Source organism: Hesperophylax consimilis, chromosome 13, assembly GCF_061612785.1.
Source record: "Hesperophylax consimilis isolate HC1 chromosome 13, BYU_Hcon_1.0, whole genome shotgun sequence".
NCBI lineage: Eukaryota > Metazoa > Arthropoda > Insecta > Trichoptera > Limnephilidae > Hesperophylax > Hesperophylax consimilis.
The window spans coordinates 7,467,963-7,495,542 of NC_142848.1; the positions used below are offsets into that span (position 1 = coordinate 7,467,963).

General features: G+C 36.5%; 1 protein-coding gene across 1 annotated transcript in view; it reads right to left on the bottom strand.

The window, feature by feature from the left end:
• Positions 1–9,909: 9,909 nt before the first annotated feature.
• Positions 9,910–27,580, bottom strand: part of LOC149418372 (uncharacterized) — a 124,545-nt gene continuing 106,874 nt past the window's right edge. Inside the window, exon 3 of the mRNA XM_089638746.1 lies at positions 9,910–16,821. Within this exon, the coding sequence (XP_089494872.1) occupies positions 16,069–16,821 (753 nt within the window). The 3' untranslated portion in view covers positions 9,910–16,068. The remainder of the gene's footprint in view (positions 16,822–27,580) is intronic.

A 27,580-nucleotide genomic window follows, 5' to 3' on the forward strand; every position in this document is an offset into this window, starting at 1 on the left:
TGCATATTCCTAATTGGCTGGTTTTAAAGTGCCTTTGAATTTTATTTTGTATTTCTGTTGATGTATCTTTATTTTTTGGAGTAATTAAGATACTGTACTTGTTTTTTATATTTTTTTGTTTTTTTATATCAGCAGGTTGATTATTCTCCAGAAAGCCCATTTTGGTAGCAACAAGGCTTATATTCCCTAGCAGTTCTGTGAGTTTTGGTGACAATTTCCCCATTTGTTCTTTTGTAAACTTATTGCTTGGGTCCATTATAGTATTTTGTAAGGAATTTATAATTTGGTTTGCCGCAGAGATGAAAGAAAAGGTGTCACTGGTGTCCATGGTACTGCTTCGAAATGTAGAGCGGTAAAAGGTTTAGCGGCCCTGCGTGGACGATGTTGGTCGGCGGTCGAACGTCGTAGCACGTACACACACACACACACACAAACTGAGTTCAACACTGGCCTATTACCGAGTAATCGCTGTTTATCAAATGTTTTGAGAGCAAACTTTTTTTTCAAAAATTCGGATTTAGGTTATTACAGATGTACTAGTACAGCTTGACACTACTTTACTACACTGCTACTGCAATTCCGTATATATTAGTGCACTATTTTTTGTCAAATACGTTTAGAATATTTACTTGTTTGATTTTAAACAGGAACGAAATTCACAGCGTGTTTCTGTACAGCGGTATTATTGTTGTCTATATATATATATATATATATATATATATACAGCAGTTTATAGTTTTTGCGTTTGTGTATATGCAAACAATAATGTAACATAACCAAACGTCTTGTCATTGATAGTTATTATAGTATGTATTGTGCTAAAACTTGCTGTATTTGTATTAATAATAATATTTGGCTAATTTATATAGCGCAATTTTCGTGAGAAATCACCTCAAGGGCGCTGTACAAATATATTTCTTAAATAGTTAACACAAAAACTACTGACTTATATTGTGTATATGCTAATAAAAAATGTAACCTAAAATAATATATTGCTCTATAGGAACCTATACTTAACATTTATAAGTAAACCATAGACAAAATGCGAGAAATAATTAACTAAAAAATCTGCCTCAATACAAGTTCACCTAGTGAGGCAGGTTATGCACAACTTAAAATATAGTATATTATGCCATATCTTTATAACACTCATACATATTTACTTTTTCTTCTATTAGAAACTGTTCTATTATCGTAACATTAGTTTTTCAACAATGTCTTTGTTACTAACTTACAAATAGGTATTTTACCTACTAATGAAATATTATATGACTGTATTTTATGATGAAAATAAATAAAAAAAATATATAAAAAATAAAATAACCCAAAAAATTATCACAATATTACGTTTGGCGTGAAATTCTCATGTCATATTCCCATAAATATTAATGATTGGGTTTAGTGAAGGTCAATACGTTCCATCTTATTAGGGTATCATATTTGGGGCATTTCCTAAATAAATCCTTTAGAATAAACCACTAAATTATAGGAAAAACTAGGGTTTAAAAAATGTTGGTACTCAAATGTAAAATATTGTTACATAAAGGAATTTGTATAAAGGTGTGGATCCTTTCACGTATATTAAATATATGGTTCCGTTGTGTGGCACTTCCATCATTGAAGTATTTACAATTGCGTTTTGGCCATATTGCCAACCTTGGTTTTTTTTGGTTCGCTGCGGTACCCAAACCTGCGAACGAACAACCGAACCTCAGAGTTCAAATCGGAGCAAGAAAGCATTCTTTGCTCAGTAGCCTACACCAGTGGGCACCCTCTTGGCTGATGTTCGACGAATCCGCTTGCTAATCTCGTCGATATTTTAAAACTGGAGACTTCACTCTTGCATGTTGGAAATCGGAAGACATCTACTCATACTGCGTCCATGGTTCAAACTTGCGTATTACACCGCATTGCATAATAATTGCTACTACGAAGCAAGGCATGTTTTTGCCAGACAGAATTCAATATTAGGATATCTTTTTTAATATAAATATTGAATGATCAACATTTCTTTCATTCGGATGGTAAAAACCAAATTCTTTTTATACATGCGAGAAAAATGATTAAAAAAAATTATGGCTCTTTAAATTTGGCCATAGTAAAATCATTAGCTTTTTTATTTCAATAATAATTTATTTAAATTACTAGTGACCCGCCCCGGCTTCGCACGGATTCAATGCGTAATGTGCGCCAAAAGTGTCCAAGTGATTTAGACACATTAACTATCCGATCGGTTTTTGGTGCTTTGACATTGAAAGTTTATAGTTTGTAAAACTATAGTACGATGAGCAATAATTAAAACAAATATTTTTATTTTTTATTAAAACACAAATAACATTGTTTACATCACTTTATTTCGATACAAAATCTCAACATGTTTCATGAACCAAGTTCACTTCATCAGGAGCACAAGTATACTAAAGATATAATTAAAATTAGGTCTAGAAAGAAAGGTAGTAGGAGCGGGGAGGGGTAAGAGTGGGGGAGGGTTATTCAAAGTAGGAATTAAAATGTCATTAGACGGGAAAGATTTTAATTATAACTTTAGTATACTTGTGCTCCTGATGAAGTGAACTTGGTTCATGAAACATGTTGAGATTTTGTATCGAAATAAAGTGATGTAAACAATGTTATTTGTGTTTTAATAAAAAATAAATAATGCCATCACAAAGTGAAAAGCAGTTAGAAGAAGTTTTCTTCGAAAAATTAAATATTTTTACTTGGCATAATGTGTTTTTTTTATTATTAATTAATCGAACTTTGGCTATGAGCAAAATGGTTAAAAATAATATTTCCGTACCTCCTACAGCCTCGGGGAAAACATTTTTCCTTCGTTCCTATAAATAATAACGCATCGTATACTTTTTTTAGTCGATGTTCATCTTGAGCTACAACTTGTAACAGTTTTGATTGATCATAGGGCGTTTCCCTTGTGTATTCGGCACTGTTAAAATCCAGGTTTGTTATATTAGTTGGCAACTGCAGTCCAAAATCCTTAATTGGTTTTGTAATTCTAATACTTGGTTTAATTCAAAGAAAGCTTTGCGAAGATGTTTTCATCATATTGTACGTCATCTGATATTAACTCTCGCCGTCACCAAATCAAAATGTCTTGCCATATTTTCTTGAAATTTATTCCATAGAATTACAGAGTCGGTCGGTTGCAAAACACTACGATAATGGCAAACAAATTTCTTAATGACCTGGCTGAACTGCAAATGGCAGCTTCCGATAATGTGTTATCGCAATCAGAATCATCTTTCATGAGACCCATTGCTTTGCATGCTGCTTAATGTGTAAAATAAATAACTCTTTGTACAGTTTTGATATGCGCAAAAGATGTTGGGTCTCAACATGGAGTAAAAATCTCGAAGTAGAACCACGTAGACCCTCCCAAGAGAATTTTTTTAACCCCAGTACCTTGCTTTCTCCGTCGGAAGGTTTTGCCAGTCTGATTCCAGCTTGGAACTTTGTCATATGTCTGTATTTTTGCGAAATCATCTTGAGCACATAACTTTAAAAATGGTGTTAGTGTTGTATCCCGCGGATTATTAACAACATCACAGTGAAATTACACCCTCCTTCCATTTTCTAAATGATGGTCATGAACGTAAATAAAATCCTCCATACTATTTTGGAGCTGCAGATGTAACGATCAGCTTGATATTTCTCCACTTCATTTGGTGATTGGATGCTGAACGTAGCTTGATCGGTACCTTTTTTATATATTGGCTTGATTTTACTGAACTGCACAAATAAACGTTGATTTTAATGTCGAAAATTTTCACAAATGGTGAGTTATAGCGAACGACCCACCGGTTGTGAATTTCATGGAAAAGTGGCAGATTGTTCACCTTCGTTGAGGCGCCTGCATTTGTGCGTTCGGCTGACCGGTTTGTTGCGAGTGATTTTTCGAATTGCGATATCTTCTAAGATAAAATTAAAATAACTTTCATCTAAATTTATCGCCAAAGATAACTAATATGAATATTTGAGTAAGGATTGAAACTATATCGGTCAAAGAAGCTTCTTGACTCTTTTTTTGATGCGCATAATTTTAAATCTATGATTTCTACGATATTCATTTAAATGATATGCTGTGAAGGGAAATTTTGATCTACATTTATTGCTCAACGTAACTAACATACTTAATTAGACAAGAATTAATATTACATTGGTCAGAATAACTTTGCAAAAAACCTATTATATAATATATATGTAAAAGATAAAAATGATTACTGTGGGTTATCCTTAGGAGATAGACAAATGCCATTGCTGAATATTCTGTAGGTCTTTTTAAGATATACGATTCTTTCGTACATTGTTTAGATGTATCTCATAAGATTTAGCCAGCAGCGTTACCAATGGAAGCGCCCGAAAAATATTTTTAACGACTTACAAAACATCGATTTTTCTTTACTTTTTATGAATATAATATGCATTTATTATTTACATAAACCTTCCAAAAGAAATTCTCCAAATGATAGTGAGAACCCTCTCTAAATCCATTGCGTAGTTTAGAAAAACTAAGCGCACAAACAGACAGACGCGGATAAAGACTTTATTTCATACTATTTGAGATTATCGCATAATCCCACGGAAAACATATTTCTTTGGTATTCTAAAATTATTTATTGGCATTTTCTCACTTTTGGGACTGCATCTACGTTACATTTGTTTATCAAGATTTATTATTAATTTCCACTGTATGCATTTTACATAACATCGCAATAAAACACATTTTAAAGCTTTAAATTACGCATCAATATAAAAGTTACAACAAAAACAAATTATTATTTCACCACAAAATCGTTATCTACAATGTGTGGGCTGTGCACTTTGGACATTGCGATAAAGTTACGCATTTTGTGCAATAATAATATTTACAATCGGAACAGCTGGCGGTGTAAATGACCACGTTTTCAGAAAATACTAGGTACTTTAGTCGCTTGACCAGGGTTTCTCAAACTTAGTACATTTAAGAACATGGCCACAGAGGAGCAATGTTTGAACATCTATTTGAATTTCGATTTTGTTTTCTTGATTGATGAAATAATTAATGGAACAATGAAATAGAATTTTGGAAGCGGAAATTAACCCACCTCTTGACATCCAATCGCGCTGAAACTCGTTGTCGATGGCATTACATTCAATCCATTTTTGGTGGCACTCATTCATTCACACGCGCGCACTCACGCTTTTTTCTGAAATTAAACTACAATAAAAAAAAATTCTTAGGTGTTAGCGGTCTTAACTCCAGTCCCTGGGGAGAAAGGTTCAATCCTCAGCCAAACCAACAAAAAATGTGTCTTGAATTTAGCTGGCCCAAGAGATGGCGTAATATATCATAGTAAAAAAAAATTGTTTCTTACGGGTTAATTTTTTTAAGAATATTTCATGGGGGGCACATAAAAAATATCTACCTTATCCACTGGAGCAGCAGTGCTTCTCAGTGGGTGAGGACCAGTGTTGGTATTGGTAGCGGATGCGTCTGCCAAACCAACTGCTTATTGGGCCGGATCTGGAGAGGCCAGTTGAGGGAGATCTTCTGACCTCTCCTGCAGGACACTCTAGACCCATCGCTTTGCACCGCGGTGGGAGGATGAACACATAAGTCCGTTACTCCTGGGCACACTGACCTCCAGATTATAATCCACCCGTAATACCTTTTTCCTTCCTAGTACTTCCCCTTTCTTCTCTTAAAAAGATCCAACACACAGTATCCTTAAAGATGACATAGTCCCTAGGGTAATAATTTTCGTCAGGGCTTCGTATGTGGAGCGAACGTAAAAAAAAATATTTAGGAAAAAAAAAAATCAATCTACTTTTTCAGGTGCCCACTACTGTCAGTTGATTATTTTCGGAGCATATTTGGCTGCAGACTGAAGGCTGCAGACCGGTACAACTCTGAGGAACTGCACTCGTGCCAGTCACATAGTAGTAACTAAAGTTCCCGGCATTGTCCGTGCTTTACTCTGCTTTAAGGGATGGGCAAAGAGGAACGGGTGCTTTTTCAGAATATCATATAGTTAGTGATAGAGCTGTTCACACTTGCCGCCTAGTCGTTCCGGCAGAGTCCCCGCCACACCCCGACCCCTCCCCGCCCGCTCCCAGTCGCAAGGAAGCAGGCACGCTGCTTGGTTGTATTTGGTTATTTTGTTATGTAAATAAATTAAAACTATAATAATGGATAAGGATATAAATCCTGAAACTTTAATCCCATTGGTCGAAGAAAGAGTTGTGCTGTGGGATAAAAAGACAGAAGGGTATAAAAATAATTCATTAAAATTATCGGTTTGGCGAGAAGTTTGCTGTTTATTCATGCCGGATTTTGAGAAATTAGAAGAAAAACAAAGAAAAAATTTTGGTAAATTATCAACTTGTTTCAAAATATATTTTGGATTTTTTAAAGTTTAAATGAGATGCACGATGCACGGAAGAGCGTATTAGTTTAATAAAGACATAATACAAAATATTTGAGTTGTTATTGTTTTCTTACCTTAAAAATATCGATAGCCTTTCTTCAGGAAAAATGCACTCTCTCAATTTTGTATTTTGATATGTTAAGCTCTCTGAAACTCGTTCCAGTAGATGGTTAAAGAAAGTGATAGACATTCTAAAATAATTAAAGAACTTTAGTTCATCACTTCTCAACTCACCAATTAACACACTTGGAAAGTTCCTACAAAAAATCTTTCAGCTATGATTGGGTGAACCCAAAATTTTCTTTTAATTTTTGTCATTCTTTTAAATACGTACCACATGACAGCAAGAGCTTCACCGCCGTCCATTGCGCATGATCGTCTACTGAAGAATGAGCAAATAAAATGTTTTGGTTGAATCGACAATTATTTTTTTTCGTAGAGTAGGATCCGATTTTAAAACGGAGATGTAAACAGGGCCATAGGGCATCCGATTTTAAAACGGAACTTGTCTCCGATTTGAAAACGGAAGTGGGAACGGGCACTGAGCGAGCGAGTTCCGACACGATTTTAAAACGGACGCGCTGCGCTGGCGATCCATCCGACAAAAAATTCCGGATCCATTTTAAAATCGTGTAAGACAAGTGTGAACAGCTCCATACATCCACTACAGCCTCTAGGGCTTCCGCTTTTAAAACGGGACCCGCCTCCGTTTTTAAAACGGAAGTGGGAACGGGCCCGTAGTTTTAGTGCATAGCCTGCAGAGTGGAGGGTCACTGCTCCTGCAATATCTGGGTGATCTCACTTTACTACGATGCTAATTAGACACTCAAATATATTGTATGTAAGATCTTCTCTCGATTATTCTGAGAAGAATTTCATACAATACAAAATAGACTTTTTAATATTTATTTATTTTATTTGGTACAATATTTTTTACATTTTAAGTTTTCCAGTAATGTAGGCCTCACTGGGTGGCTTGCCCGTGCTGAGGCCTTCATTTTATAATATGAAAATATAATCTACATAATACATTTAAAGAGAAAATAATACATTTAAAATTAAAAATACATAATAATATATTTAAAATTAAAAAATAATACATTGAAAATAATCTTGTGTGTTTGTGAGTGATGTGTGTTTATATTGGGTTTGTGTGTTACGTGTAGGTTTTTTTTTTATTTTATGCTATGACATTTTGGTAATATTGTCTTTTTTGTTCATTAATCCATTTTGTGTGTGAATTTATTTTTATTTTCCTAAATTTTAATTTCTAATTTTACACTGTTCAAAGCTTTTATAGCATGGTATTGGTAGTGTCTTTGTCCAAAGCTTGAATTTACTGTCGGAGTTTTTATGTTTTCTTTGTACGCTAGTCTAACTGGTCTGTTAGTGTTATTTTGTGTATGTTGAAATTTATTTTTTTTGTCAAAAATGTACTTTAGTAGTGTTTTAACGTATAATTGGCGTATATCTAGTACGTCACGGCTGTTGAATATTTGGTCTGTATCACTCAGTCTATGTTTTTTTAGTATTACCTTTAAGATCGTTTTTTGTGCGGTTTGTATGTAATTGATAGCCGAGTTTGTTCCTCCTCCCCAAGCAATAATTCCATATTCTATTATTGATTGTCAAATATTACGCACGTAATGTGAGCTGTAAGTCATTTATCCATCTAAGAGAAGTGAGTTTTCGGGTATCGGTACCGCCGCCCCAGGAACAATTTAATGGATAGCCAACGCCCTCGCCATAGGTCACCCAAGTGGTTTGCCACGTTTGGTGACTTAGCGTGGGTGCCCGGTTTCGTGGGGTGAGGTTTGTCTAAATCTTGGCGGTGGTTGTATTAGCCCACTTACTGCGTGGGTGGGACCTCTCGACCCATCGCCTTTCACCGCAGTGGGAGGGATACGCCCGTCCCTCCTGGACACACTGTCCCCAGATTCCTACCCACCCCTCTTACTCTTTTCCATCACAGAACTTCCTCTATTTTCTATCCCTAAAAGATCTTCCCCACAGTATCCCCAAATATGACATAGGCAATGAGGGATTTTTTCTTCAGGGCCTCCTGTTTGGAGATGATGTTAAAAAAATCTATTTAAATAATTATCTAAATGTTCGTTTGTTCAAAATCTTAAGTCTCCGAAAGTTCATCACTGATTGCTTTGATATTTTGACACATCGTTGTAATCAAATGCGCGTGTGTTTTTATATAACTATATTATATAGATATCACCTGTCACAGGTAAAAACATGTTCTTCTTTGAAAAACAGCACCATATCTTGATGGATTTAAAAGCAAAACGCGCTATTGTTTCTCTATCTGCACAGACAGACTGAGCCACAGCAACGTGTGTCGGGGTACAGCTAGTATATAAATATATAAATAAATGAATTAGGCACATAAATATTAAATTTTGTACCTACTCTCGACCTTTAAAATACAAACCAATGTCAGGCCAAGGGTAATAGTCGTTTTCTACGAAACTTTTTCTTAGATGTATTTGGGTCCAAACTATTAAGGATGTTTTCTATTACATTTTTTACTTGAAGCTGCGTCTTTTAAACCAGATTAGTGATCCGCGTGAAGACGTCTGTATAGTTCTGCCTATGACAGCATACTTTTCAGATAGAAGCTATCAGCGGTGTGCTTTCAGGGTCAAACCAATCCGTTCAATATTTCATATTATGCTACGTCTACATACGCGAGCTGAACTGCCGAACTGAATCTCAACTTACGGGAAAGGAACGAAGCAACCGCAAAGGGTGCGAAACACCGCTTGCAGTTGTTTCGTTCCTTTCCCGTAATTTGTGGCTAGGTTCGCGTTTTGGTTCGCAAATGTATACGTACCATAAGACTGCACGTAGAATTTTTTTTATTTATTATGAATCTCTTTAAAATATTGGTAATCCGGTTAAAAAACGGAATTTCAGGCCATTTCCTGATAAACTATTAGTAAATTCCTAATATATCGGAATACGTGTTCATGCAGCTGCATTTACTTGATAATATATAATAACGAAATGCGAAAATATTATGATTTTATGAACACGTGTTCCGATATCGTAATAATACATTCGTATTTTACTAAAATTTTATCAGGAAACCTATCAATTTATTCGTTAAGGGCCCGCAATCCTGTTTTTCACCAGATTACGAATAGAGATTCCTTAGTAAATTAGCAATATCCATTTTTCGTCGGGATTATTTAATTTGTTTCTATTCGTTTTTGGAACAGCAAAATTTATAATCATTTTTCTGTCTCATCTGATAGGTGCATCGTATAATATACACCCTTTGGATTTCCACGTCTTATTTATGTTATGGTTTACGTACAACTTTTCTTAGAAGGTTTCATTTTGTGTGGAATTTTCTGAGGTTTTGTGTTGATTTGTGAGGAAAGGGATTTAGGAATTTTTAATGTAAAGAACGAATTATTTTTTAGAAAATTTGATGATTTATTTCCCATAATATAATAATATATGTAATATTTATAAACAAACTACAATACAAAATGTACACGTTATCGTATTATAATACCTAATAGTTTTTTTTTTAATATTTTTCATATTTGTATTTATAAACCATTATTATAATAATAATAATAATAATAACAAAAGATAATGATAATTTTTACATGGGACAGCGGATGATTTACAAAAGAAACAGTTTTATGATACAATAACTAATAAACTTATTACAAAGTGAAAACTTTTTTATACACGTCTTCTCGTCAACCGAACATTTTCACGTTAATTTGTTTCATATGCAAAAATATTGCTAATCTTTTGAATACAATATTTAGTAATAATAAATTCAATAACATATTCTGTCGACCTTACACCTACTAAATGTATGTTCATAAATATATCTATGTACTCATATTAACACATATCGACATTCACATCTTAAGAAAACTGGGGAAAACATACAAGTCCTGATGCGGTGATCAATGATCATAGAAGCGTCGGTGAAAATGTGGGCTTTTTCTTGTACAGATAAAACCATCTAAGAATATCCAAAACGTGTTCTGCAAGTTGTTGCAGGCTGATTTTCACACCGCGAAGCTAAGTGAGGGTAATACAGACGACTTATACTGTTTAAGAATATATATTATGACTATATGTGAGCAAATGAGACCTCAGTTCTTGTTAACGACATCGAGCGTTTTCAATATTCTTAGAACGGTTATAATATCATTTACAATCCAATGAGATTTGGGTGATTTCATTTAATCTGTTTAAAGCGCACAGTTACGATTACGGTTATAGTTAGTTATAGTTATCGAGTTTCGTTTCAGGAGTTTAAAATGGTATCCACATACTTAACTTCAATATTGAAATAACAATCCACCTGTTAGGACTATTATCTAGTTGAAGAGAAGCTAATTAGTACAAGATTGTTGCTTAGCGCATGTTTGTAAAAACCCGGTTCACGATTCAGAGTGGATTAAGTGACATTACTAATATGATTAGCTATTTGATACGAATCTTGAGGTTATGCATTATTAACACAAAGCAGGATTCGAAAATATCAAGATATTATTTTTATAAATATCAAAATATTAAATATATACCTCGATAGATATCAAAAGGTGATATTTATTTTCTAAAGGAAAATAAAAATATATTTTTCTTAAGGAAATGAGAAAAAAAGACAGTTTCAAAAACGATGAAAAGTAACTCTCTAGAGCTGCTGTTGCTGTATGAGTGGTTAATAATAGCTCAAAGAAAATCAAAGTTGTTTATTTTGTAAGCACAGTTGTCATCAATGGTCAGAAATTTCCACCAGCAATTTATTGTTAAAATGAATTCTAAACATACAACAACGTAACTTGACGCTGCTCGGGGAATTTCAGTAAAGTTAAAAATGGAGAAACGCGCGAATATCCCGTAAAAACAAACACATTAACAAAATTATAAATATCATTGATACATATCGACAGTAAATATCACGATCGTGTTATATATTCCTTCGAATCCTGACATTAATATCATTGATACATATCGGCAGTAAATATCACGATCGTGTTATATATTCCTTCGAATCCTGAAATTAATTTATAAAATGATCCATGCATTCTTATCAACCCTTAAAATGAATATTTGTATTTTAATAACTTATTGCGTACCATTTGAAAACACGTAGACAACCTCATTAAATAACTAACTCGGGATAACTATGTCCTGAATATAAAAATATGTATTTAGTACTAGATTACAATTTGTGCTGAGTGTCACAGTCGCGACAACTGTGTTTTATGTCGACTATTGCAATTTGTTAAAATATCAAGTAATGTTTAATTCAGAAAGCGTGCGCAAGATGCTTGGTTCCAGTAATAATTGTCTTTTCTTGCAGATAACGTACAAATATGCGTATTTGAAAAACTCCTCAAAGAAAACGCTATTAGAGATACTAAACCTCAGAACCCAATAACAAGTTACAACATAAAAACAATATTTATTACTCTGTCCATTAAAATATCAATTAATAAAGAAATGTACAAAACATTTTTAATTTACAAGAATTATCTTCGCACAAAAAAACAATACTTTTCTATTTACACCTTAAATTTTGCAATGATATACTATTAAAACACAATTGTTAAAATAAATCTGTATCAACTCTTCAGTTAAAAGAACTTGTAATAAAACCACGTTTGACAAATACTCAAGTAATTGGTAGGAAATATAACAAATGCCGTATTCGTCGTTAAATATACTCAAATATTGTTTTGATTGCTGTTGATTGTGCAACTTAACGATAATACATTCATAATATTATATCATACTCGTACGTAATATAATCGGATAATAAGTTCTATAATATATAACATTGTATTCCAAATCTACAGACGATTATAACAAATGGAAACACTCAAGATCCGGCGGAACTTGTCGTGTACAGACGGTTAGACGGTTATCTCATACGAATCACTCCGGACCAGAGTAGCTGCAGTTAGCTGGTCTGACTACCGTGGCCAGGGCGTAGAGGAGATGCCACGCTGCCACGCACCGCTGCCACGCACCACTGCCACGCACCACTGCCACGCACCACCACCACGCCACACCGGAGACCTATCGCTAACATTACCACATATAAATATAGACACCCCTGTTTTACTTCGCCCAGCCTACTGTTCACCTAGCAGGCGGACACCTACAATCAAAATAACATTTTCCTTGTAAACATTCCCTTATCAGGATCGTTGTATTATATGTTTATTAACAGAAAGTGACCGAAAGTGACAGCCGACCCTCGGCTACAATCGCCGCTGTAACAGTCCTAACGAATCCTACAGATTATGAGTTCAACGAGCAGAAACGACACAACGATGGTTAGGTTAATATATGATGTGACACACAAAGCAACTACTAGGTCTTGAATAGTATAATATGAACACTAACATACTTATTATGGTAAGTAACTAACAGAAAGGTAAGAGAGTTGCACCAGAAACAGAGTTGACAGATGCACTAGTGGTTTGGAATATCGGGTCAACATTATCAAAAACCGACAAAGTTTCATCTTCGTAACAAAGAGCTAAAATTTTTACATCAGTCCCGTGAATATAATTTCACATAACATTTTTTTCTCGATAATAATTTCAAATAGATTTTTTTCATATTTTTAAAATAATGCGTCAAAACAGTGCTACGTCTAACAACATGCGAACCTTTAATATCCCATGTCACGTTAATATTACAGTATTCGTACACAAGATCTTAGTTAAACGGGTGATTAAATATATTCACGATAACGTAAAAAGTCCCAATTTACCCATCAAATCAGGTGAGCGAAAGGCAAAGCTTTCGCCGCTGAAAGAGTTCATTCCAGTCAACAAGTGAACCCGACCAGAGACCAGAGGACAATTATTTTTACAATATTCGTGCACTTTTAAATTAACAATTAAATAGACACTTATACATTCCATTCCATAATTACACTATTCATATGAATAAACGTTAAATTAAAATGACGCAAATCGAATATCGAGTGAGCATCAAAAGATTTTTGGTCGGTATTTTGATTATTAGGGATACATTTAGCGAATAAAATGAGATCAACAATATTCCCCGTTAGAAACGACAAGACAGATTTCCGTTGTTAATAATTCTACATCAATTTCCTCAACATCCGATCAACCTTCGGGTTCTTTATCATACGTTTGGAGATCTATTCAGGTAACTAAATCAGAGGCGGGAAATGATCGAGGCGGGAACGAAAGCTATGAAATCTATCTCATTTGTCGGAACTCTTACTAACTCTTACTTTAGGGAGCGAATTCTCCTTATCGAGAAGGATCCGAGGACTTCAAGCATTTTAATTAAGGATTAAACACGGCCCGCCCTGCACTAGGCGGGGGCGGAGGGCGGAAGGCGGGAGGCGAAGGACACGGGACACATTGGACACAAAAGCCTTTTACCAAAACTATCTCTACTGCAATGTTATGATTTACAATATAAATATATACTTTTTATTAATGGATGATAATTACCGTAAATTTAATAATTATTATTAAAACACAAACTCAAAACCACTCAAACCATTAACGTTCCTACTTTTAAACGCCGATCTGTCGCCAACTTGGCTAATCGATCTGACTTCGCTTTAATAACTGTTTAGATTATAATTGAAGTACGTATTACGTAAAGAAGATGTTATTAGGGTCTGGTTGGCTTTCCAAGGAATCTACTGTCAGTATTCGGTTAACACCACAATAGTTGTGTGGAACAGAGGCCAATTACTTCGGAAACTGAAGGTGAAAGACAGACTAAAAATGGTCATCATAGTTTTGTAAAAAGTGCAAAATATTACGTTTTCAAAAATAAAGTCATGTTGATTTTAAAATTTGTTCGCTTAGTTTAATCTTTTGATCAAGAGAATTTACTTTAAAATAATATCTGTCGAGTCCTTTCCTTTGAAAGTGACTGCAAATGGCTTATCAAAAAAAAACAATAACTAACATTCAAATTATTTATGTATATAGTTTATATAAGGCCGTTATTTTGCACACAAATCCACTATTATAACTCCACTGTCAAGCCAATAAAAATATATACCTTGCCATAAATATAATGTTCACAATCACTACATTATTTGTATCAATCCTTAAAAGTATACATACAGTTAAAAAAGATATCTAGACACATATTATCATTAAACCACTCGCATGGGACTCGCTACTCTAATATGTTATTGAGAATTATTCTCGTTTTAATGTCATTACTCATTACTCATTAGCATTAGTATCGTTACATTTAAATCCCTTGTTATTCTGATTATTCTATAATTACAACGGATGAACTTGCATACTGAATAATAATTGATAGATTGTAGATCAAACTGCAACGGTAAAAAATCTATAACAATAATAATTGCTTTTACTATAGTAAGAAATAAGAAGTTGATTGGGGAAATCAAGATAATGCTAAAACTTTATGCATGATAGTTCTGTACTGTATGACAGTCGACTGTGTTGGCATTTTTCAGATATATCTGGTAGTGGATACACGAAAAGCCATCGCTGAAGTGGATGTACTTTAAAATTATTCAATCTATCAATAATAATATGTTAAAGCTATATTGAAATCATAAATTAAGTGATTAACGTCATAAAGATAAAAAATACAAGTTATTTTGACTTAGTTTAAATAAAACACTGTAAAAAATGTATAAATCTACATTATTTTTAAATAAAGCATGAAATTTTTTTGCTTCAAGCAACGTAAAAAAATATTACAATATTATTAGTTCGTAAAACTTATGAGATTTAACGTAAATAATGGTATTTTATCAAATAAAAGATAGAAGGCTCAAGGAGCGCGAGTAGGGCCGAGGTATTAGGGGCGGGGTTCAGTCGGACCTAGAGGGGCTCGACCATGTGAGATCGGAACACCTTCCCCAGTAACTCAGTATACTCGCGCCTGTTGGGCCCACCTGCTACTGCATACATCACATCGTTTCATCATACAGAAGCACCTGGCCGGAGACAGAGGGAGCACTACACACAGAGCTCTATTCTCGTATTGTATCATGTGATATGTGGATATTTTGAATTACCTATTTAAATTTCTCAATATCAATTTAAATAGCACATTTTGTTTAACCGTGTAGACATATAATAATATTGTTATTTTCAATAGGTACATACATAATACAAGATATCTAGTAAAGCGATTGTGCGGACCACAACATGATCTAATACCACGAGGCAGCAGCCAGGTGGGCATGGGGCATGGGGCATGGGGCATAGGGCAGAAGGCAGAGGGCAGCAGTGCTGCAGCAATAGTAGGTACTTGAAGTTGACAGATAAAAGCCACATACAATACAGTATTCCCAGTGTCCCGGGCGCGCACTCACTCACGACTCTCATCCAATCCGACGTAACACGAACACACGAACGCACGAGACATCTCGCGATTCAGCCCAAATCTAAGACTACGTTTTTCTTTGTACATAACATCCAAATATTTCGAAATCGAATTGGATCTAGGCACTCTAATGTGGCAAAAATGATAAACGAGCCTCGCGACACCTCAAGGCGCCCGAATCCCCGAACGGAAAACAAGCGAGATCGTCTTTTCGAACAAGGTGGGGCCTGCGGGAGACCAAATAGAAAAACAGCACGGCAAATGCGCAGCCAGCTCAGGGACTCAAGCCGAACTCCGTGTTTACCCAGTAGTCGTCGGGAGTCAGGCAGATGTTCGTCAGGATGTCCGACACGTCGGGCGGGCACAAGAACTCCAGGTGCGAGCCCGAGCGAGGACTGGCCGCGTCCAACCCCTCTATGTCGTACGAGTCCAGCGGGGAAAACTCGGAGAAGTCCGACAGCTCAAAGGTGTCCATGGGCTGGTGGCGCATGCTGTCCATGGAGGCCAGGCCACGCACGTCGTGCGTGCCCAGGGATACGTCCAGGATGAGCGACTCGTCGTCGAAGGAGGCGGACTCGGGAGAATCAGGCGCTCCGCAGGACGGAGAGCAAGGCACCTTGGCCGCGGCGCTGGGCGGAAGTGGGGCGAAGCGCGCGGGGGGTGGGGAAGGGGGTGCCACGGAGTTCCTGTTGTTGTTGGAGTCGTTCCTGATCCTGTGGGCGGGAGAGCGCTTGGCTTTCTTTGGCGGAGGGGCCAACTTGGGGACGGGCTTGGCGGTTTTCTTCCTGGGTCGGTACTTGTAGTCCGGGTACTCGCGCATATGCAACTGTCTCAGTAGTTCCGCCTCGTTGATGAAGGGCTGCCTCTCCACGTCGTTCAGGGTCTTCCAGCGTCTGCCCAGCCTTTTGGAGATCTCGGCATTGTGCATCTCAGGGGTCATTTCGCAAATTTTTCTGCGCTCAATCTGGGACCAGACCATGAACGCGTTCATGGGCCTCTTGATATGGTTGGGGTTATTCTTTTTCGTCTGTAACAAGAGAAAAATAAAACATTAGTTAAAAATAATCGTAACTCGAAATTAAGCTCATATTTCGGGCATATACACATGTTGTTTAAATGGCCTATAACTTGTAGTATTTTTTAATGTGCAATAAATTGTGCAAGCCAATTAATTGAACGGAGAGCCTTTCTGAAGTCTGTTGCCAAACATCCAAAGAAAGTAACAACGGAAAATTGAAGTGCTCGCTCGCTTATTTATCAACAGTTTGAATAATCGTCAATAGCCGGGAGACACGTGTACGAGATTGTGTCTAGTGTATAATCTACATTGAATCGGCAGCGCGGCTATATGTTGATGTTGATATAGATATAATATTATAATATATGCATAATGTTGTTTTTAATAGCCACAGCTCCGCCATGTATTGGCATATTAATAATTATCCACGTCGCTCTGTTGTCTTATATTTTTTATTCCTCAACAATCTCGTGCACACAATACATTGTCTCCGATACTCCAACACAACAAGTCAAAGTGAACAATAAATTAAAATATGTCACATTTCCGACAAGTGCATAACATTCAGGTAGACGACTTTGATAAAAACTTTGCATAATCCGAGAGAAATAGGAGTCAAGTAAACGCCTGAACTGCTCAAGAAAGTTTAGAGTGCAGTTTATAATCGTCAACTATGGACAACATTAAGTTGGCATTGAAGTAGATAATAATTTAGCTGATCGTTAGGTATAAGTTGGTTGCTGATGTGCAAGGGCGAGTGCAGCTCGCTTTCTAAAATAAAAATAATATCGCCAGCCCGCATGGAGCATGTAACATGCATGGTGTATTAAATAATAACCAGATTAAGAAACCAAAGTGGAACAACATTGGAAAGATAAAAGGACATCAATTAAAGTAAAGGACGACATGAAATATCCCATGTCGAGACATCGAACAATCAAATGAATACGCTAAAGTAGTTTATCAAACGATTTTTGCACGATCAGCTCGAGAAGCTTACTTTGCACGTTTTATAAACGAACTAGATTTTCAGTAAATTTATTTGCTAAAGGTTACTTTTTCTCAAAGTGTAAAATGGGTGTTAAAGATAAAGTAACACTCCGTTACTCCACATTTTGCAATCTCGCTCGATCTCGGAGCTAAGCATGCGGAACTGACGTGAAGAAAATAAATATTATTAATCAACAATAATGATTACAGTCAGTCCTTGCCTTCGTTGCGATGGTTTTTTCACACATCGCGCGTCCTTGGCGTGTGAACTCTGTAAGGTGGGAATGATTAATGGACTGAGAGTATGATGGTAATAGACTGAACGGCGTGTGGAGAAGAATTCATCACGCATGTTACATTACGCCGGGAGAATTGGCTCGAGTGGACTGGAGAGCTTCAATATGTATTTCGACTATCGAAAACATAGATTTGTAAGTGATTTATATTCTGAGGGCAATCCTAGCCAAATTTATAAGTCCGAACATGTTTACGCAAAATAATCGCTGTTCTGTGTTCACTCAAACATTAAGCCGCTTTGCAAAGGAACACAGGAAGAAGAAAGATTTGTAAAAGAGTCGTTTCGCAGTCAACACGGAGAGTCTACATCACCGCCGAGAAAGGCAGGAAATGATAAGATGGTGTTTATGACAAACAACACGTGCGATAGTGAAGCCAAAGGACACGAGAACTATTGGCGTTTTCCGCAATAAATTTAACACCACGGAACGTACATCCTTTATACTCACGCCACACCTCTGCATTTAGATCAACATTGATAGGTTACATTGTTCCACTGGCAATAACCATCAAACGATCTGTAAAATACACCTAATCGCAAAGGTCAAAAGTAGTACTCACTTAATATAAGCAGTTATAAATGAAAAAAAATGAGGAAGTGCTCAGCTTGCTTTATATAGGTAGACTGAGCTAAAAAGGAGATTACTAAGAGGGATTGCTTCGTATCACCAAAGGAGTAAATGTTGGTAAATGACGGAGGCCAAACGCGGCGAGGCATGTCGTGATATGCCGAGTGCCGAGGACAAAAACTGTATGTCATGAGGTGGGGAGGTTACTTGGTGAGTCGCAAACGCTCCAAAACGGTGACTAGATAGGGACTATCTCTCTACAGTCGATAAGCCATCATTTAATGCCCTCAACAGGTAACATTTCAAAAGCGTATTTTCAAATATCAATACAATCCTTCTTGTTTCTCGAATTGGATATTAAAAATACAGATAAATAAACAAAAATCAGATCTTCCGATTAGGTATTGGTGTATTTTGGTCGGCTGGTCGGTTATAATAATGTTAAGCCAATGCTGGCGATTGCACACGAAGACTTACGATAGTACCGAGTCAGGAAATGAAACCAGTTGCCCTTGTTGAATCGCTAATGGCAATTTGTATTATTCTGCGTACGAACTCTGCGTACAAGGCGGGACTTGTATCATAATAAGTGGCTACGATGTGTATGTGTATTGCCGTGGTTCTTGTCGGTAGTTGGCAGTAGGTACCGAACTAAACTATCCATGAATACATTGTTACAGGCACAATACAACACACATTATTCAAAACCATCAGTGCCGAGTTTTAAGTTAGAACCACTTTTATACGTGGCATTTTTTTATGGCAGAATCGTTTACGATTTACACGGTATGATCCTGATTTAAAACACTGTGAGTATTAATTATTTACCTTCAGCCAAGAATACAGTTTAATGAGCTCTTAAATTAACAAAGAAAATTACAGGGAGGTGTTGAGTAGAATCCTGATTTTTTTTAAATGACTTAAAACTCGATATTCGTAGGAATGAAGTACAAAAAACAGAATGAATAATATTCCAGCGATACCACTGGTGTAGCGGGATTCGTCCATTAACAATTCGCCGCGTAGCCTAAACGTTCGGCGATATAAATATTGACAACATACTTCATCGTCTCGGATAATTTATTCTCGATACGACTTCAAGGGACGTGGACCTTTTTGGCATTCATTAGAGACCTAACGCACATAATAGTAATGTTCGATTCTGTTATCAAAACACAATATATTCATTATTGTTTCATGGTGCATCGTGTGTTCGTGCGTTTTTGTTTATTTAGACCCGAGCGCCGGCAGAACACGGCGAACGGCGTATTTCATAAACACTGGGATAATATTGTAATGCTCGTCTCTGAAGAATTATTTTATAACGAACGTGTGAACTTGAAGAATGGTACGATGTCCAAAAGGTTATTAGATTTTACGTTTGATTCAATACTGAGAAAATTGTTCGGATTTCACAATCTGTTCTTTCATTCTTATTTATACTGACAACAAGATAGATGTAATTGAATTATGTTTTCTTATTTGGAAAGACTGATGTTGTGCAAAGCTTTAATAAGTTCAACTTATCTCACTATTGTACTACAGGCTTAAATTCCGGAAAAATAAAATTAGCTATTTCGTTTTTTCTACGTTGTTTCGGAATTGGGGAAGGATGGTCCAGTCAGGATTTATGTGAAACTTCGACAGCTCGGGGGATGAGGGATTCTGTATACCGAATCTATGTGGTATGCTATACAGAGCGTAGAGTGGAAGCGAGTTCCACTGGGCTGTGATTTGTGGAAAAGGAAACGAAGGACGCGGTTGGAATAATTACGGAACCGTATAATGCGAGATACGAGGCCGCCCAATAAACCCGGGGAGGAAAATCTCAAGAGGTTTAGAGGAAAACAAATATTGGCTTATTGATACGAACCAGCGTTCCGATGAGATGGCGAGGAATTGAGAATAGTAATTAATTGCAACTTGTTTTCAGTTCAAATAAATGTAGCAAATGTTGTAGAAACATTTGACTTTGATTGTTAAGTAAGTTTAACTTTCACAAGCTCGGTCAGAGAGCTGCAGTATGATCACTTTGTATATCTGAGAACAAGATCATCTCCAATGGACGTATCAGTACTTATTTGGTGCCTTTGAAGCGGAAACGCAGTGGTTTTGAAATCGGTGATTGCCAAGTTTCCTTCCGATCCTTATCGTTCGCCTCCGTTCTCTTAGATTAAGCGATAGAAAGTCTAGAACTCCGTCTAGCACGGAGATATTCAGCATTTGTGACTTCTTCACACCTTTGCAGATTTTTATTAGACGGAACAGCTTTGGGCGTACTTCCCAGAAACGTGTCTACTAGTGACTTATACGATTAAAAAATGCTAGAACTGATGAGTACATATATGCCTATAAGGACAATGTTCTAAAAAATTACAATAAGCTAAAAAAACGCTGCGGATAAATTTTCTATAAAAATAGGTAAAATACAATCTATCATAATATAGCAATAGATTTTTCATTTTAATGAACAGATTAATTAATACCATTATTTTTTAAAACGTTACGTGACAAGGTGATTTAAAAGATAAGTTATTATAACAGGTAATGTGTTAGAGAAGGTGTTTTTGAGATTTCTATAATAAATCATGTTTATTCGAGGTGAGACTTGAGAGAAACGTGTTCACGTTCTGGCTCTGCGGCTTGGACTGTAGGTTCAAAAATGAATAAAAGTCAGTTCAGGTACCAAGAGACTCAAAATACTTATGTTGCGATAGCATTTCCAATTGTTGAATATCTAGATTTAGTTCACCGCTAACCTACCCACTGTTCTACACAGTATCGGTTTGACCAAACCACAAAAACGTAGATTTGTAAAGTAAGATAATTTGTACCAGCGTTTTGTTTGGTGCGTTCTCGGCACACGTGGAAATGCGCAACAATGTCCACGTAATGTTTACTATTAACATCGGGGCACCAGTCCCGATACCGCGGTACACGTATCTTGTATCGTAGTGTATCTCTCTGTATGGAGCGGCAACTATAGTATATTATATTCTATTAAAAGTGTACTTGGCAACTCCACCCTGCCAGCATTGATGGACTGTACGGATCTCTTCCAACTTTAGTTTTGGAGTGTATTACATTATTTACGTGCTATTGGTGCAAGGTTAGAAGTGCGAATGGTTTATAGTCTGACATGTTTATTCCAGCGTCGATCTGCCATACGTACACGCTACACGAGCGTTCAAAGAGCCGCGCGTCGTCGCCGATTTCCGCGCACATTTTCTCCCCGTGTCAAACTGTCTCATTTTCTTGCGGCAAAATGTAAACGCGCATATTAATGCTAATTTTGATTTCCTGTACGAGAGCGACATCGACTAGCTCCACATATAAATGCAATCGTCTAAATTAGACGAGGAAACACAAAACATCGAGGGCCATCGCTTCAATGCTATATTGACTTCTTGGTACTATTACTAGCGATGATGTTGAATTGATAAATACAGGAACTACATGTTTACATAAGGATTCTTAAACACAAGGTAGGTACCTACTTACTCAATATTAAAAAAAAAATGCCAGCATACTTAACCAAATATTGTTTTTTGTTATTCATTTATTTATTCAATGGTAAGTTAAATCGGTTAGGCTAGGTTTGTTGAAAGCTAATTGATCGCTATATTAATTTTGTGGTCACGCAATTTTTGTCAGTTGGTTAGGTAATTACTTGGATTTGGTTCGTGGACATTTATATCACAGTAGGTACCGACATCGCAACGCGGCTCTTGTCATTATTATTCACTTCACAATTCTTCCGATTGCGGAGTTTGTTCGATCCTTAATTCGATTCAGAAGGTTAACACTTATATAGGTAGAGGCTGGGTGAATGCGGGCGCTGGGCGCTAACACCGGTCATCGGGTGCCCACCACTATTCACCTTGCATTACATAGGTGCAGGGTATCTAGTCTAATATAATAGTCTACCATACCACCGGCACTAGTGGGAGATAAGAGCCGTGATTTAGGGGCGCCATTACGGTGCCCCGCGGCGTCTGGCAGAAGCGAGTCAGGCCCCCCGTACTCCCCCGACCGAGATGTTTATACTACGCCAACCAAACCAGCCAGCCAACTTACCAACCTACCAATCTACCGACCAACCGCCGAGAGGTCACATTTAATTAAAGGAAAAACTATCAACCGAACACAGAAGACGCATGTTCATAAACGCATTCCAAAGAATACAAAAATAAAAATGCTTTTCTCATTTCACGCAGGATTTTATGCTTATTTTTTATGGTAAATTAGCAATATTTTATATCAGTAAGTTTTCTTCGTGTACCACACAAGAATCCCAACTGTGCCTGTAGGACTATGTCACACCCAATTAAGGTACGTTGTGAAGCTAAACGCAATGGGTAAGAAGATAAAGAGAAGGGGAAAGAAGGTTTGTTTAAGTACCTGGCCATTAAAATCTGGCATGGTTCAAACACAGCTGAAGCCATTTCAAGCAACGTTTTGATTATGATCGGTGCTCTTTCACCAGGACGATTCTTGAGAGCATCTGCTACTTTAGATGTACTTCGTAGTTGCTACACTTAAACAAACAGATGTTTACGGAGCACCATAAAGATTAAAAAAATAGTATAAATTGTAATATGTTGCATTGCAACTGATCCATTTAAAATACATAATAATATCGCACTAAGGCAATCGATCAAGTGCAGCCGCTGGCATAATCGCCACGACTTTAATTACGTACTGATATATTTTATAATGTTATAACGAAATCCGCTGATTACATACTTGACCTTTTCCGTCAATACATTATTATTATTTGATCAGTGACCTTCGGCTGATTACAATCTACCTTTCCCTAATTCAGAAATGAAATCTAGAACACAAGATGTCGAGGAGGATAATGATTTACGGATCGAGCATTTAATACTGAAAACGAGTCAAATAATCACTGTTTAAGATTCAGTTTGTTTCCGGATGCGAAGGTAATAATATTTCAGTAAAATAAACACGGGTACCGCGAATTGGGCAAGAAATTTTTATTACAGGTATATTAATAGCAAAATTATTTTTATGTTTTTAAAATAGATACGTAGTTTGATAGCTCCGGGCGCTATACGATAAAATAATTAAAATATTAAATTCAGCAGCATTAAAACATAGTTAAACACCTACATAACATAAATATACTGCACATAATAATAACCTTCACGATAAACGTATTCATAGTCAATAATTATTGTAAAGCTTTATTAAATTCCTCCTAATTGAGATAATAAAATGACATATTTATAACATCATGCAAATGTATTCATTTGTAGTTCATAACAAGGTACACTCGATTCCAAATGGCGTGTTCTGTATCGAGACGATAAGTCGCAGAGTTTGTTATGTTTTTTTTTCTTTTCAATTAGATATTGATGTTGGCTAAGCACTGGGCACAACACGAACAGTGGTTTGGATCGAATTCATAGAAAAGGAAATGCATTAATTCCAAGGTCTCTTGCGCCTTGTATGATGAACGCACGTGGTACGAACACAAATTGCAACCAAGTGTAACAATATAACTCTAAATAGTATAATAGTAAATTAAGTCGCTATCGCTAAGCTTCGCAACGGATTTTGATCATTTAGCGATTTTTTTCCGGAAGGTTTATAAATAATACTTGCATATTATATATATTAACCAATGTTTTGTAGTCAAGTCGTAAACAAAATATTTTCCGGCGCTTAAATTGCTAACGCTGGCTAACTTATGAGATACATAAAAAAATGTACTACATAATTGTATATCTTAAAAAGGTCTCGCAACCTTAAAAATTTACCCCAAATCATTTTTCCCCAAGTCCCCGAGCCACGCCGGGTACACGCCAGTTAGTATTATATAAACACACAAGCAGAGTTGCTAATTACTTACGACACGAGTACTAACTACTAACACCGACCAATACATAAAACATATAGCGAGACCCTTAATTGCCAGTAAAATCATTTTATCAATTTCTGAAGACTCCTAATATCTAAAACGGTACCATGATAACTCAACACAGTGACAATTCAACACACTTTTAAAAAGTGATATAAAGTCATTAGAAACAATGAAAAAAAAATTAAACCTAACCTAACCTACTTAACCCAGTCAATAAAGTTTTTGTTTCATCACTTTCCATGACTTTATACAGGGTTTTCCAATAAGAGGTGTTATTTTGATATTCAATCGTAAAAGATCAATCGTTTCGTTGCTTGTGTGGCACGTAGCGCCGTCTTGTTGAAAGTAAATATTGTCCAGATCAATACCATCCAATTCCGGCCATAAAAAATCATTAATCATCTCTCGATAGCGCAATCCATTCACCTATTGCTCCAGTCTCATTTTCAAAAAAGTAAGGTCCAATGACTCCGCCGGACCATAAACCGCACCAAACAGTCACACGTTGAAGTTAGAGAGGCTTTTCAACAATAATTCTTGGGTTTTCCGAGCCCCAGATGCGACAATTTTGCTTGTTGACGAAGCCACCGAGGTGGAAATGGGCCTCATCACTAAAGATGATTCACTCAAGTGAATTTTAATAATTTCAATGCGTTGAAGCGTGTATTGTCCCATTTTTATTAATGGCGTTGTTTCTACTTGTCAAATGTCAAAAAATGACAGCTTCAAAAGTAACATCTACCGAAATAGCGGGCTATTCAAAATAACACCTCTTATTGGAAAACCCATTCTAACTTCTTAAAGATGTGATGAATTATCATTTTGATGATTTATCCGGTCACCATCTAAAACAAATTATAGGAAACACTAAAACCTTGGAATATAATGAGTAGGTTCGGAATTACGCTCTATTTTGCTTCAGAGCACAATTAATGAATTACATCGTGGGTTTTATCTTATGTAATAAAGCACAAAAATAAATATATTTAAATCTACATTTAGTATTATATGGGCCTCGTGTTTTCCAATTCGACACCTTGTGTTGTTTATGACGTAGACACCGAGTTCGGAGGTGCTATTAAGGTAACGCCACATTAACTGCTTCGAATGCATCTGCATTAAAGATGAGTCGTAAAATATTAAAAGGTGAATTTGTTGACAGTGCGCCAAATGAATGTATTTTACACAATTTTGTACAATACAATACATGCGCACTATCCGTAAATCTTTACTATAAATACGAGTTCAAATAATCGTAGATAAATTCTCAATTCAGAGAGAGAAATACAACTTATAAATTAATTCCGTTTGCACATTATTTTCAGGAACTCTTTAAAGTTGAGAGCAAATCTCAATGAGCAACACTTTGTTATTGAAGTTTCTACAACTCCACACTTTGTTTCAAGTACGGATGAGATTTTACCTCTGAGAATCATCGGTTACACAGCGTGCATTTCAATCGGACAACTTGATCTAGTCTCGGCGTACCCGCCCCGCTCTCGGGGCAATATGAAGAGTTACACGTATTTGAAGATCTGCATGAAAATAAGTGCAATGATTGCGGCAGTTGGCAGTTGGGCAGGATGTGAGGGGTGAGTGCAGTGGGGAGCAGTACGGGGGGGTCCAGGACGCAGCCTCCGGGACTGTCTGCCTAATAAACCGCCCAAAGCAGAGACGTAATCGGAAAGCTCCGCGAGTTATCCATTATAAAGTTTTGTCGCCTTAATGGCGGGAGTCCTCCGTGTGAGAGCGACTTAAGTTAAATTTCCAACTTTGCTTTTCACTCCTCTACTTAGCCACTCGACTTGACGCTTGTCATTTTTCTCCGGCCGCAAATATTATGACAGTTACGGCGGGAAACTTTAAGGGACCTCGGTGGGGCACTTAGTAAAAAACGGTGTGTTTTCCTTCTGATAAATCATCAGTCACGACTATATTTCCTTTCATCTATCCGGACTTCTTTACTTCGCGTATTATTGCCGGCGATTTATCACGTAAATGGTTTTTAGACGTATAGCAAAGGCACCATATCGGGGGATATAAATTTAAAACCGAAATAAACATACCAGTAAAAAAAAACTATGAAATATTTTTATTACTATTTCTTAGATATTATGTTTTCCATATAAGACGGTGGAAGTTGCTTAACGATATTACTGTCACGCAAAAACACTATGATGACAGATTACTCAATAAACCGATGCTTTTTAAATATTTTAGCGTAAAGAAGTGCCGAAATTTCCATGGATGAAATCATAAAGTTTTTTGTAAAATATTACGTATTTAGTTTTCCGGGTAATGTATGGGCACTTGAAAAGATTTATTGAATTCAAATTTGTAACGGATGGATTGATGGTCAAACTCGATGTTAGAAGAAGGAGATAAACATATTATTCACAAAGTGGTACGACTTCACGGGAAGTTTCGGCCGAATTAGAAATATGGGAACTGAGAGCAAGAGAGTCTCCAAGTTTGTGCAAGAACCTTATCTCGCGGATTTAAACCAAAGCTTCACATTATATTCGGTTTAAGCTATGTGTTATCTGTATCTGTAGCCGAGGCCACTTGTGACTTGTTATGATAGCAAGCTAGGATGGTAGACTGGGGAAGCTTGTTGGCTCGCGGGTGGCGACGTGGAAAACTTCCACCAAACTTTCGGGGCCCAAGAACCGCGACACTATTATTACGGATAACACAAAGAGGCAAATGTACAAATTGCAAGGTTTCCACTGCTTCTTACGTTGCTCTATGATAATGCATGCTACACAAGATGAGAACTTAAAATATAATACTTTACAATAACGACTGTAATAAGAAAGTCATGAAGTGATTATACCTTCAGGTTACTACTAGTTCGCATTATTTTGTAATGCGATAATGGGTGCAAATTTCAAAACCTCACGATGCATTAATGAAATAATTTATTCGCCGTTGTCACCGAAGACAAGTATTTGCTAGCTATTCTGAGATGAACACAAACGGCGGAACGTCATCCTTCGGGTAAATTAATATTAATCCGCAAAGT